At 44.7% G+C, this 14,724-nt stretch overlaps 1 protein-coding gene across 3 annotated transcripts in view; it reads left to right on the top strand.

Annotated features, from left to right (window-relative positions):
• TATDN2 (TatD DNase domain containing 2) overlaps positions 1-14,724 on the top strand; it is a 34,244-nt gene that overhangs the window by 9,546 nt on the left and 9,974 nt on the right. For all 3 annotated transcript variants that reach the window (XR_009213067.1, XM_032149694.1, XM_032149693.2), the window contains exons 3-4: positions 2,572-3,105; positions 12,869-13,753. Coding sequence is in view for 2 of the 3 variants with exons in the window: in XM_032149694.1 (XP_032005585.1) it covers positions 2,572-3,105; positions 12,869-13,753 (1,419 nt within the window). In the remaining variant the exon portion in view is untranslated. The remainder of the gene's footprint in view (positions 1-2,571; positions 3,106-12,868; positions 13,754-14,724) is intronic.

Genomic DNA, 14,724 nt, shown 5'->3' on the forward strand with positions numbered 1-14,724 from the left:
GCCACCACGCCTGGCTAATTTTTTTTGTATTTTTAGTAGAGACGGGGTTTCACTGTGGTCTCGATCTCCTGACCTCGTGATCCGCCCGCCTCGGCCTCCCAAAGTGCTGGGATTACAAGCGTGAGCCACCGCGCCCGGCAGCACAGCTAATTTTTTGTATTTTTAGTAGAGACGGGGTTTCACTGTGTTAGCCAGGATGGTCTTGATCGGCCCGCCTCGGCCTCCCAAAGTGCTGGGATTACAGATGTTAGCCACCGCGCCCGACTAGGTTTATGATTCTTTTATTTTCCTTTGGCCCTTGATTCAGGATAATGATTAAAAAAAAAAATATGATGTGCCCTTTGGAAAAAAAATTTCAAATGATACAAGAAGCTTATAATGTCAGCGCCTAAGCCTTTGTTTGTTTGTTTGTTTGTTTGAGACAGAGTCTCACTCTCTCACCCAAGCTGGAGTGCAGTGGCATGATCTCGGCTTACTGCAAGCTCCGCCTCCTGGGTTCAAGCGATTCTCCTGCCTCAGCCTCTCGAGTAGCTGGGACTATAGGCATGTGCCACCACGCCTGGCTAATTTTTGTAATTTTATTTTTATTTTGCTTCTTTTTTTTTTTTTTTAAGACAGAGTTTTGCTCTTGTTGCCCGGGCTGGAGGGCAGTGGCACGATCTTGCCTCACTGCAACCTCTGCCTTCTGATTTCAAGCGATTCTTTGCCTCAGCCTCCTGAGTAGGTGGGATTACAGGTGCCTGCTACCACTCCTGGCTAATTTTTGTATTTTTAGTAGAGACAGGGTTTTGCCATGTTGGCCAGGCTGGTCTCGAACTCCTGATGTCAGGTGATCCACTTGCCTCGGCCTCCCAAAGTACTGGGATTACAGGTATGAGCTACTGCTCCCAGCCGAGCCTAAGTCTCTTTCTACTTCCCTGCATTCCCCAAAGAGATCCATTATAAACAGTTTAGCTTTTTTTTTTTTTTTTTTTTTTTGAGACGGAGTCTCGCTCTGTCACCCAGGCTGGAGTGCAGTGGCGCAATCTCGGCTCACTGCAAGCTCCGCCTCCCGGGTTCACGCCATTCTCCTGCCTCAGCCTCTCCGAGTAGCTGGGACTACAGGCGCCCGCCACCACGCCCGGCTAATTTTTTGTATTTTTAGTAGAGACGGGGTTTCACCGTGGTCTCGATCTCCTGACCTCGTGATCCACCCGCCTCGGCCTCCCAAAGTGCTGGGATTACAAGCGTGAGCCACTGCGCCCGGCCCAGTTTAGCTTTTTAGACTTGTTTCCAAATATATACATGTAAAGCAATTTTGCCTTTTTTTTTTTTTTGAGATAGGGTCTCACTCTGTTGCCCAGGCTGGAGTGCAGTGGTGTCGTCACGGCTCACTGAAACCTCTGCCTCCCAGGTTCAAGTGATTCTTGTGCCTTAGCCTCCCATGTAGCTGGGATCACAGGCATGTGCCACCATGGCCCAGCTAATTTTTGTAATTTTTAGTAGAGACAGAGTTTTGTCACCTTGTCCAAGCTGGTCTTGAACTCCTGAGCCTAAGTGATCTTCCTGCCTCGGCCTCCCAAAGTGTTGGGATTATAGGCATGAGCCACCGCGCCCCGCGTGTTTTTATAGAGATGGGGTTTTGCCATGTTGGCCAGGCTTGTCTCGACCTCCTGGGTTCAAGCAGTCCACCTGCCTCGGCTTCCCAAAGTGCTGGATTAACAGGCATGAGCCACTGTGCCTGGTCTGTATTTACTTTTGAGAGGAATTTAATAGAAATGACTTAGGAGTGCAAATGGGATAATGGTTTACTGCTTATGGAATGGCCTTAGGAGGACATTTGTGGAGTGTTCTTACACCCGGCAGGGATTAGACTGGATTAGAATTTCACATCAAAATAGTCTGGCAAACAAAAAGTCTAGCTTTTTCTGTGTGGAGTCCTGGAGTGAGTGGGTGCAAGAGGGGGCTGAGGCTTCACTTCCGTCTTGGAGGGGGTTTGTTGTTGGGAGCAGTCTATCTTGATTGACCCTGGTGCAGTCACTGAGAAACTCAGGTATTTTCCAAAACCAAGTTGATTATTTGAGGGGAAGTGTTTGCAGAGAACTTTCAGGAGGCTTTGGGTATGGTGGGAAAAACACTGCACTCAGCACTGGGGGATTGGAGTTCCTGGGGCTAGTCCTTCCCCTCACTGGGTCCTCAGGTTTCCTTTACCCTTAGATATGGGATTGGGCTAGCTGGTTTCTAGGGCCGTTTCCAGTGGGAAGAGCTTGAGCTGCTGTTTTGCCTGAAGTGTAGTCCTTGCCTTCCAGGAGCTTGCAGTCTGGTTTAATGAGAGTGTTCATTTCAGCTCCTTCCCTCCCCCTGCAGTGAGAGGATATCATCTGCTGAGCATGAGTAGGTGAATGCTAAGAAATGGCAGCAATCAGCCCCTCTTACAGTGCCACTTCACCACCTGGAGAGAACCTTTGCCTTAGCCACAGTCACTTTCCCTTTGACTGGTAGAACCACCACTGATTTATAATTTGCCAAATGCTTCATGTACGAAAGTGCCCTTGGAACAGCCCTTTCAATTCTTTTTTTTTTTTTTTCCAGGTCGATTCCAAAGATAGTTCTCATAACTTCACAAACTCTGAATTTGCAGCTGAAGCTGAGGGTCAGAATGATACAATTGAGGAACCCAACAAGGTCCAGAAAAGGAAGAGGGATAGACTTCGAGACCAGGGCTCCACAATGATCTACCTGAAGGCTATCCAGGGCATCCTGGGGAAATCGATGCCAAAAAGGAAGGGAGAGGCTGCCACTCGGGCAAAACCAAGCTCAGCAGAGCGTCCCAGCCGTGGAGAAAGACCAGCCAGGGGTGAAGCACCAGCCAAGACTGCAGAAGGAGCAGCCAGGAGTGTCACAGTCACTGCTGCTCAGAAGGAGAAAGACTCAACCCCAGAGATCAGCGTGGAGGAGGATAAGACAGTGCCAGAGAGGAGCAGCTTCTACGACAGGAGAGTAGTTATAGACCCTCAGGAGAAACCCAGTGAGGAGCCCCTTGGGGACAGAAGGACCATCATTGACAAATGTTCTCCACCCCTAGAGTTCTTGGATGACTCTGACTCTCATTTGGAAATCCAGAAAGTGAGTAAAGCTTGCACCAGGCATCTGACTTTTTAGTTCTCTTGATGAAATGTGTTCCATCTTTCTAGTTTGATCCTAAGTGTTACTAATTAAAAACAGTACTTTACTTAACCAGGCCTCCAGGAAACAAATTGATGATTTTCTTCTAACATACTTTTCAGATTTTCAGAGTTATTAATAAACCTAAACTAAGTGCTTTTTTTTTTTTTTTAAAGGATTTATATGTTAGGATATGGGTTTAGCTGCTGTGTAAAAGGCCAAAATAACAGTGGCTTAAACAGAATGTAAGTTTGGCTTAAGAAGGATGGCTCCATCATATCAGAGATACTGGTACCTTTTGCTTGATTCTCTATCACCCCCAACACATTGTCCACCTGTTGGTGTGAAATGGGTACTCTGATAGGACTCAGGGTTTGTTATGTGGGCATTCTGGCCAGTGGGAAGGGAGAAGAGGAAAGTGCATTCCTTTCCTGTTAAGAGCTTGGCTCAAGAGTTGCACATGTTGTATCTGCTGTTGACAAGAGCGGGGAAACCCGGCTGACACCTGGCTGCAAGGGAGTCTGGAAAATCAGCCTTTATCTAGGCAGACTTGTACCTGGATAACCAGAGAAGGAAGGAGGAGGAGGGAAACTAGTGATTTTTAACATAGCTTATAATTGAGGGGAAACATTCCTCTTTTTTTTTTTTTTGCTGTTTTTGAGACAGAGTGTTGCTCTGTTGCCCAGGCTGGAGTGCAATGGTACGATCTTGGCTCACTGCAACCTCCACCTCCTGGGTTCAAGCAATTCTGCCTCAGCCTCCTGAGTAGCTGGGATTACAGGCGTGCTCCACCAAACCGGCTAATTTTTGTATTTTTAGTAGATACGGGGTTTCTCCATGTTTGCCAGGCTGGTCTCGAACTCCTGACCTCGTGATCCACCTGCCTTGGCCTCCCAAAGTGCTGGGATTACAGGCATGAGCCACTGCACCAGGCCGTATTCCTCCATCTTACTCGTCTCCATCCATCCTTTACTACTGCTCTGCAGGCAGCTTCTCTCATCTTTAGCTCTTTCTTCTAGTACTTACCCCATGTTTCTAAATAATCTTTACTATTGATCAGTTTTTCAGTTTTAGATGTCTGAGGACTTCCTGCTTGGGAGATGAGAATTTAATTCTCTATACCTCCTTCAGAAGCACCCACACCCAGGGACACATTAGCTTCTCCTTTCTGCAGCCTCCCTGTGTGGCTTGAATACCTTTTGGGTTAAGTCTGTTTAAGATTTGTTACTGCCATGTTCACAGCTGAGTCGCCTTGTATACTCTGATCACATTTTCTTTCTTGTAAAACTTCATTTTCCTTAAAGTTCATCATTACTTTGTTTTTCCTTTGGTTTTCCCAGTACCTTTCACTAATTAATCCCCAAACTGTGAGAGCCATAAAATCCTTCTCAATACTGTCAAAATAAGGAATCTTTTCCTTTTTTTTTCCTCTCTTGGAGGTATATGTCCTCAGCCCTCTGTCGTCCTGCTCTGGTCTGGACTGCCTGCCCTCAGGCCAGCTGGCAGCTATCTCTCTGGAGCCTCCTTCACATTTCTCCCGGATTGAGTCTTCTGCTACCTATACTCTGTGTCTTCTCATGTTCTTCCTTGGTTTACTGTCACATTTTGGTGGAATACTTTTTCTAGTAGCTTCTTGAGAAAGGGTACATGGAGAAACTTTTTTTGGAAAACATGTGTCTGAGATTGCCTTTATTTTACCTTTAACCTTGATTACAAGCTTGGCTGGTTTTGGAATTCCAGGTTGGAAATCGTTTTGTTTGGGATTTTGAAGGCATTGCTCCTTTTCTTCTGGGCTTTTTTTTTTTTTTTTTTGAGGTGGAGTCTCGTTCTGTCTTGCCCAGGCTGGAGTGCACTGGTGTAATCTTGACTCACTACAGCCTCCATCTCCTGGGTTCAAGTGATTCTCCTGTCTCAGCCTCCCGAGTAGCTGGGATTACAGGCGCACGCCACCACACCTGGCTAATTTTGTATTTTTGGTAGAGACAGAGTTTCATCATGTTGGCCAGGCTGGTCTCGAACTTCTGACCTGAGGTGATCCACCTGTCTAGGCTTCCCAAAGTACTGAGATTACAGGTGTAAGCCACCTTGCCTGGCCTCTTCTGGTTTTCTTGATGTCTGAAGCTATGCTGGTTCCTGAACCTTGGTATATGATTTTTTATTTTTTATTTTCTTTTGCTTTGAGACGGGGTCTCACTCTGTCACCCAGGTTGGAGTCCAGTGGCGCGATCTCAGCTCACTGCGATCTTCGCCTCCTGGGTTCAAGTGATTCTCCTGCCTCAGCCTCATGAGTAGCTGGGATTACAGGCGTGTGCCACCACACCCAGCTAATTTTTGTATTTTTAGTAGAGATGGGGTTTCACCATGTTGGTGGGGCTGGTCTCGAACTCCTGACCTTGTGATCCGCCCGTCTCAGCCTCCCAAAGTGCTGGGATTACAGGTGTGAGCCACTGTGCACGACCTGTATTTTTTTTTTTTTTTTTTTTTTTCCTCTGTGGAATCTTGTAGAATATCTTTTGATCTCAGGGCTCTGAAATTTCATGGTGGTGGTGTCTACTTTGCTTAGCATGGGATATTCCCTTTCAATCTAGAAACCCTTGTACTTTAGCTGTGGGAAAAGTTTGTGAATTACTGTACTTCGCTGATGTTTTCTTCCCATATTTTTCTTCTCTCTCTCTCTAGCTTCTCTAGCTTCTTTCTCTTATTTGGATGTTGTATTTTTCAGGACTGGTCCTCTAATTTTATTGCCTTTCTCTCTCGTTTCTAGCCAATTTCTTGCGTTACTTTGTAGGATATTTCCTTTTCTTTATCTTCCAACCCAGCTGTTTATTCAGTTTTACTTTTCTGCTGTCATGCTTTTATTATCCAAGAGCTCTTTTGTTTTTTAATAACATCTCTGTTCATGTTTCATCTTCTGTTACCTCTTTTAGGGAATTCATGGTAGTTTTTTGGCTTGGTTTTAGTTTTCTTTAAGTTGCTTCTTTCTGTTTCTTTTGGTCTCTTCTGTGTTAGAGGCTGTCTTCACATGTCTGGTAATCTTTGGTTGTCTGTTTATGATCAAGAATGGGAGGATTAAAAAGCTATTTGGAAGCTCTGAGCGTAAAGACTTTGAGCTTTGCTTTGGGATGATTGAGAGAGCATAACCCTCTTCCCCTCGCCATGTCACTGCTTTTAGGAAAGCCTCGAGACTGGTCACCTTGCCTAGAGGAGTGTTTTTCAGCCTGCTTAGGAGGAAAGGTGTCTGGGAGCTGGGTAGCGAAAGGGGCGGCTGCGGGTGCGGCCTCAGCATTCACTTCATCTTTCTCTTTTTGGTGCAGTACCAGTGCCCTCCACTGATCTGACCAGGCCTTATTCTAGAGCTCCTCTTGTTTTACTGTCTTCAAACAACTCACCTTCTCTGAGTATGAGGAGGGAATCTGGGATCTAACTCATTGGAAACCAGATTTCACCCTGTCCTCCTCATTTTAATGTTCTTCTGTAACTCCAGTTCCCAAGGTGCCCCAGCACTGTGAGTGCCTGCTCTGTTCTAAGCTTTCCTGGTGCCTGGCTTAGGTCTCAGCCTTCTCTTGGTCTGCCAGTGAAGTGTTATTTGGCCATCTGCTTTCCAGCCTGCAATGCTTGATGGCTGTAGTCTCTTGTTGTTCCTGTTCTGGTGTTTTTGTTATTGTAGAGGGGTTTTATTTGTTTTTTGTTTGGTTTTTAGATTCTTTAGTTTTAGTGAGGTTTCAGGAAAGAGTAAAATAAGTCGAATTTGTTCAGTCCATCCTTAGCCTCGAAATGTTCTGGGAAAATTTCTTGATTATTTGATTTCTTGTCTGTTTCTTCTTTTTCTGGACCATCTATTTTGTGCTTGGTCTCTTGGATGGAAATTCCAATTTTCTTCCCAGTGAATCCTTTTTAAAAATTTTTTCTGGATGGTTTCTTCAACTTTATCTTCTTTTTTTTTTTTTTTTTGAGATGGACTCTCACTCTGTCACACAGGCTGGAGTGCAATGGCTTGGTCTCGGCTCACTGCAACCCCTGCCTCCCAGGTTCAAGTGATCCTCCTGCCTCAGACCCGTGAATTGCTGGGACTATAGGCGCATGCCACCATGCCTCTAATTTTTGTATTTTTAGAAGAAACGGGGTTTCACAATTTTGGCCACGCTGGTCTTGAACTCCTGACCTCAGGTGATCCATCCGCCTTGGCCTCCCAAAGTGCTGGGATTACAGGCGTGAGCCACCGTGCCTGGCTCAAGTTTATCTTCTAACGTTTATGTTGATTTTTTTTTTTTTGGTCTTTTTTTTTTTCCCATGTGTGTTTTTTTTTTTTTTTTTTTTTTTTTTTTTTTTTTTTATTGCTGCTAATTTCTTTTTTTTCTTTTTTTGTCTTTTTGAGACGGAGTCTCACTCTGTGGCTCAGGCTGAAATACAGTGTTGTGATCTCAGCTCACTGCCACCTCGCCTCCTCGGTTCAAGCGATTCTCCTGTTTCAGCCTCCTGAGCAGCTAGGATTACAGGCATGGACCACCATGCCCGGCTAATTTTTGTATTTTTAGCAGAGACAGGATTTCACCATGTTGGTCAGGCTGGTCTTGAACTCCTGACCTCAGGTGATCCACCTGTCTCGGCCTCCCAAAGTGCTGGGATTACAGGCATGAGCTACCGCGCCCGGCCAGAATTTTTTTTTTTTTTTTTTGAGACGGAGTCTCGCTCTGTCGCCCAGGCTGGAGTGCAGTGGCGCAATCTCGGCTCACTGCAAGCTCCGCCTCCCAGGTTCACGCCATTCTCCTGCCTCAGCCTCTCCGAGTAGCTGGGACTATAGGCGCCCGCCACCACACCCGGCTAATTTTTTGTATTTTTAGTAGAGACGGGGTTTCACCGTGGTCTCGATCTCCTGACCTCGTGATCCGCCCGCCTCGGCCTCCCAAAGTGCTGGGATTACAAGCGTGAGCCACTGCGCCTGGCCTGGAACTTTTAAAAATTAAAAATTTTAGGCCGGGTGTGGGGCTCATGCCTGTAATCCTAGCACTTTGGGAGGCTGAGGTGGGTGGATCATGAAGTCAGGAGATCAAGACCATCCTGGCTAACATGGTGAAACCCCGTCTCTACTAAAAATACAAAAAAATTAGTCAGGCATGGTGGCAGGTGCCTGTAGTCCCAGCTACTCCTGAGGCTGAGGCAGGAGAATGGCGTGAACCTGAGAGGCGGAGCTTGCAGTGAGCCGAGATCGCGCCACTGCACTCCAGCCTAGGCGACAGAGCACGACTGTGTCTCAACAAAAAAAAAAAAAAAAGTTTTTGTCATCCAGGTTGGAGTGCAGTGGCATGATCATAGCTCATCGCACCTTTATTCTGTGGTCCCCTTGGTTTAACTTTTCTAAGCATCAACTTTTGCTGGGTGAGGAAAGGGCAGGCCATCTGCACAGGGTGGGAGCAGGGGTCTGGAGATCTTGACAGACTTCAACTAATCTCCTATTTTCATCTGCAACTTCACCCTCACTTTGAGAGGTCTGGCACCTCCAATTCCTGAGTCTTTCTGGGGTCCTGTAGTCTGGTTCTGGGTTTTTCCTCACTGAAGGCTTAGGTTTTGGCTATCTGATCTCCTTGGCTGATAATCATTAACCTATCTGTTTTCTATGCTCTGTTATCTGTGAATAACATCCAATTCTTATTTAATTTGCTTTGCTGTTCATTTTGTGTGGTTTCCCCTTGTAGGTTTATACCTTTTCAGATATATTTCCTGTAACTTTAGAAGGGTTTTTGGGTGGGAAGGACAAAAACTATATGCTATATATATAATTGGAAATTCTTACATAAAGTAGGTTTGTAGGGTATTTTCCTCCCAAATATGTAATGGGTGTATTTTCTGTCTAATGTAGATCGTCTTACTTGGTTGCCTCGAATTCCATTGTGTGGATGAATTTTCTAAAGTTATACCCAGACTTTTGTTTATAAGACTGGATGACATTTAGGTTTTCTCTTACATACCTATTTGGAGGCAGCACAGTATGGTAGGTGAGCATGTGAGTGTTGGGATCAGACCATTTGGGTTTAAATCCTGGCCCTGCCACTCAAATTAGGATCTTGAGAAAGTCAGCCTCTTTGAACCCCAGTTTCCTTCTGTATGTAAAATGCGCTAGCTCTTCAAATGTTACCACTTGTAAAAAGCTAATACAGGGTCAGATGCATTTTGGGTTTATAGCCTCTGTTGCAGCTATTCAACTCTGCATGAAAATGGCCATAGACAACATACAAGTGCATGGGCCTGACTGTATTCCAATAAAACTTTATTTACACCAGCAGGCAGTGTGTTGTTTAGTGAGGTTTCAGGAAAGAGTAAAATAAGACGAATTTGTTCAGTCCATCCTTAGCCTAGAAATGTTCTTGTGGGCTACAGCATGCGGAACTCTGAATTAATACATGATTACTCTTTGCTCAGTGCCTAGTATAGTAGGTGCTCAATAAATGTAACTTTAAATTTTACCATCCAGGCTTAAACCTAAGGCAGTCTTTTTTTTTTTTTTTTTTTTTTTTTTTTTTTTTGAGACAGACTCTTGCTCTATCACCCAGGTTGGAGTACAGTGGCTCACTGCAACTTCTGCCTCCCAGGTTCAAGTGATTCTCATGTCTCAGCCTCCTGAGCAGCTGGGGTTACAGGTGTGCATAACCACATTTGGCTAGTTTTTTTGTATTTTTAGTAGAGATGGGGTTTTGCCATGTTGCCCAGGTTGGTCTAGAACTCCTCAGCTCAGGTGGTCTGCCTGCTTCGGCCTCCCTAAGTGCTGGGATTACAGGTGTGAGCCACCGTGCCCAGCCAAGGCAGTCTTGAATATAGGCAGTCTCCTATTTCCCCACTCCTGTGCCGACAAAAAAAAAATCTAAAAACATTTTCTTGGCCAACTTGACTCTAGAAACCTTTCAAGGATTTAGATGACATAATTATTATGTCTGTTTATGGTATATGTTTCTAGTTACATGTACATTTTTGAAACTGCTTTTTTCCTTACTTTGCCATTTTCCTATCCAGTCAGTGATTAAATTTCCCTGTTTGTTTGATGATTGTTTTGGTTCATTTGAAAGAGGATCCAAATGAGAACTGTATGTCGCAATTTTTAAATGTGTCAAGTCTCTTTGTCTCTATAGATTCTTCCTTCTCCCCCTCCAAGATGTTGTAATTTATTTGTTGTAAAAAATGGGGTCATATGTCTCGTTTTTGTTGATGAGAATATAGCACTTTTTGAATCTGTGTATTGTTCTTGGAAATTTTATTCCAAGTTGCAAATAGTCATATCGCATTTGGGCAGTCTTGTTTCCATTTTTCCACGAGGTGTGTTTTTGGGATTGCCATAATGTGATCCCACCTCCAATTATTTTGCAGACATACATGTTAACGATGTGTTACTGTATATGATAAACATTTTAACTTTCAGGTGCACATATACAAAAGTAGACTTGTAGTTCCAATATGTCTCACTGGAAAATTCATCAGGGAAACAAAACACAAAAGCCTTGTCAAGCTTAGGCAAGACTGCAATTTTTTATTGTCTGGGTTGATGGAAATTTTCTGTTATAAGCAACATAGTTTTTGAAGGATTGTTCTCCCTTATAGATAAGTTTATAAAGGTTTTAGGGGAAATTGCAAACATTCAAAGTAAACAGAATAGTGTATTGAATCACCAGGTGCCTATCACCCAGCTTCAAGAGTTCAGATTAAATTTAAAATGTGCTACATTTAAGTTAGCTTGCATTTTAGAAAAGATTCTTGTTTGGATATTTCTGCCATTCAAGCAGTAGCTGTAAGAAGTCTAAGGCAGGAAAGTGTAAAATGGGAGATGGGTAATTCATTTAAGTGTTGGTTACTAATACTTGTTTCTGATAGAGTGTAGATAGGGGTATGAAATATTAGTACAGGCAACATAAACAGTTTTGTTCCATTTTAATCAGGTAATTTAGCTAGAATGCTCTTTCCTTGTGAATGTTTGTTTTATTATGTGAATTACATATACTCATAAAAATATTAAGAGAACTTTGCAAGGCCTCTTGCTCAAGCCTTCTGGCATTGGCAGGTATAGATGGCTGCTTTAAGAAGAAATGATGGCACTTAAGTTTTATTTCCAGCATGAATTGATATTGATGTGCTTACTATATTTCTCAAACCTGCTCTGCATCACAATTCTAGGGAGAATTAAATGCAGATTCCTTGGCCCCACCCTGGACCTATTGAATCACAATATCTCAGGGTGGAATGGGCCTTAAAAATCTGTTTTTAAAATGCTCCCCAGTTGATGGAGATGTGACGCTAAGTTCAGGCACCATTTATTCTAGAAATTAATTCAGCAGATATTCATGAGCACTTAGTATCTGCCAGGCACTGTTCTAGGTGTTGGGGAGACATCAGTGGAAAAAAAAAAAAAAATTCCTGACCTCGTGGAGCTTACCTTCTCTAGTAGGACAAAGCCAATTTAATGCAAGGGATGGTTGTTTCAGTTACTATTACTAGTTAGTAGCTTCAAATAACTTTTCTTTTGCTCTCAGTACTGTGGGTCAGGAATTTGGAAAGGCGTAGACTGGGCAGGTCTTTCTTGGGGAGCCCCATGTAATTCCTTTCAGATATTGGCGAGGGCTGTCGTCATCTGAGAGTATGACTGGGCTGGACATCCGAGATGCTCGCTTACATGGTGGACAGATGCTGCCTGTCAGCCGGGAAGTCAGCCAGGCTGTAAACTGGCACACCTGCATGTGGCCTTTCTAGCAGGATGTCATTTGGGTGGCCAGACTTCTTACATGGTGCTTGGCTTGCTCCAGAGCGAACAAGTGGAGTGAACCAGATGGAAGCAATGAGGCCCTTCTGGCCTGGCCTTGGAAGTTACACAGCTTCGCTTCTGTTGCATTCTTTTGGCCATAAGTAAGTCTCTAGGTAGGTCCAGATTAAGGGGAGGGGTCATAGACCCCACTCTCAATGGGGAGAAGGGTTAAATAATTTGGGGACACATTTAAAAACTATCACAATGGCCAGGTGTGGTGGCTTATGCTTGTGATTTCAGCACTTTCGGAGGCCAAGGCAGGAGGATTGCTTGAGTCCAGGAGTTTGAGACCAGCCTGGGCAATATAGGGAGACCCCCTACCTACAAGAAATTAGCCAGGTGTGGTGGTGTGTGTCTGTATGTAAAATGGGCTAGCTATAGCTCCCAATATTTTTTGAGCTACTTGGATAGCTGAGGCAGGAGGATTACTTGAGCCCAGTAGTTCAAGGTTTCGATGAGTCGAGATCTCACCACCGCATTCCAGCCTGGGCAACAGAGCAAGACCCTGTCTGAAAAAAAATACAACTGCCACAGCGGTTGTAGTTTTACATTTTGAATATATTGATGACAGTGTTAGAGAGGAAAAGCCGGGCGCTGCTTTTCTCTAAAATCTCCAATCTGGAGTGTGTTCTAGAGAGCAGTTTTTCTCAAGAGAAAGGGTTGCAGGTAGAGCACCACCTTTAGGAGTAGCATGATGAGGCCATGGTCACAGGCCTATTCTCTGAACCCAATACAGCTGTTCACAGCAGTAACTTGGCTCAGTTCTGGACATTTCTGGAAATGGTAAGGAAACCAGGTGACAGGGTGAGCTAATGAGCCAATGCGAAGCCATGACTATGGCCAGAAGAACAAGCCAGGGTTTATGTTCAGCTGATGACAGCCTGGGAGGCCATCTTCACATTTGAAGGCTAACCCACTGTTGTGTGCCTTCTTTTTCTGCAGCATAAAGATAGGGAGGTGGTGATGGAGCACCCGTCTTCTGGAAGTGACTGGTCTGATGTTGAGGAGATCTCCATGGTCAGATTCTCTCAGGAGGAACCTGTCTCGCTGAAACCTTCAGCCGTTTCAGAGCCTTCTTCCTTTACCACTGACTATGTCATGTACCCGCCTCATTTGTACAGTAGTCCTTGGTGTGACTACGCCAGCTATTGGACCAGCAGCCCCAAGCCTTCTAGCTACCCCTCCACAGGCAGCAGCAGCAACGATGCAGCCCAGGTTGGGAGGAGCAGCCAGAGCCGCCTGAGTGATTATTCCCCCAACTCTACAGGGAGCGTCCAAAACACCTCCAGAGACATGGAGGCCTCAGAGGAAGGCTGGTCCCAGAATTCTCGTTCATTTCGCTTCTCCAGAAGCTCAGAAGAAAGAGAGGTGAAGGAGAAAAGAACATTCCAAGAGGAGATGCCTCTGCGTCCTTGTGGAGGACACGCATCCAGCTCCCTGCCAAAGAGCCACCTGGAGTCAAGCCTAGAGGAGGGCTTCATTGACACTCATTGTCACCTGGACATGCTCTATTCCAAACTATCTTTCCAAGGGACCTTTACAAAGTTCAGAAAAATTTACAGCAGCTCCTTCCCTAAGGAATTTCAGGGCTGCATCTCTGACTTCTGTGATCCTCGCACCCTGACAGATTGCCTATGGGAGGAGTTGTTGAAAGAGGATCTGGTCTGGGGGGCCTTTGGCTGTCACCCTCATTTTGCACGTTACTACAGTGAGAGTCAAGAAAGAAATCTTTTGCAAGCCTTAAGGCATCCCAAGGCTGTGGCATTTGGAGAAATGGGCTTGGATTACTCTTACAAGTGCACCACGCCTGTCCCAGAACAGCACAAGGTAACAAGGCTCTCTTTAGTCTGCTTATAGTTTTAATTTTTCTTTTAGTTGTTGAAGCCTGACAATAAGTGTTTATCTAATTTTAGAACTAAATAATTTAGAATCCCTGAAAATGCAGTGTGCTTGCTCTCATCCAGACCATCTAGATGCCATTTGTCAAATGCTTTATAAGCTATTTCTTACTGTTCAGCTTTATTATGGAAGATGGGGGAGAAGTACTTTGTGACTTCTTATGGATGATACCAAGGTGTCAAAACATTTCTTCTTTCTTTCTTGGGAAGCAATAAACTTTAGGTTTTCTTTTTCTTTTTTTTTTTTTTTTTTTGACGGGGGCTTTCTTCCTCCCCCCCCCGGGTGCAGTGCAGTGGTGCGATCTCAGCTCACTGCAACCTCTGCCTCCTGGGTTCAAGCTATTTTCCTGCCTCAGCCTCCCAAGTAGCTGGGATTACAGGCGTGCATCACCACACCCGGCTAATTTTTGTATTTTTAGTAGAGAACATGTTGGCCAGGCTGGTATTGAACTCCTGACCTCAGGTGATCCACCCGCCTCGGCCTCCCAAAGTGCTGGGATTACAAGCATGAGCCACTGCGCCTGGCCTGCATTTTTTTTTTTTTTTTGTATACCTATTGCAGAATATTTGAAAAAATATTAAAAAATGCATAATTTCCCATTCAACCAGAGATCATGGCTAATACTCTGTTAATATTTTTTTCTTTTTCTTTTTGGAGACAGAATCTCACTCTGCCACCCAGGCTGTAGTGCAGTGGCACGATTTTCGCTCACTGCGGCCTCTGCCTCCTGGGTTCGAGTGATTCTCCTGCCTCAGCCTCCCGAGTAGCTGAGACTGCAGGTGTGTGCCACCTCGCCTGGCTAATTTTTGTATTTTTAGTAGAGGTGGGGTTTCACCATGTTTGTTAGACTAGGCTCGAGCTCCTGACCTCAAGTAATCCACCTGCCTCGGCCTCTGAAA

The sequence above is a fragment of the Hylobates moloch genome, unplaced genomic scaffold (assembly GCF_009828535.3).
Source record: "Hylobates moloch isolate HMO894 unplaced genomic scaffold, HMol_V3 SCAFFOLD_4, whole genome shotgun sequence".
Classification (NCBI taxonomy): Eukaryota; Metazoa; Chordata; class Mammalia; order Primates; family Hylobatidae; genus Hylobates; species Hylobates moloch.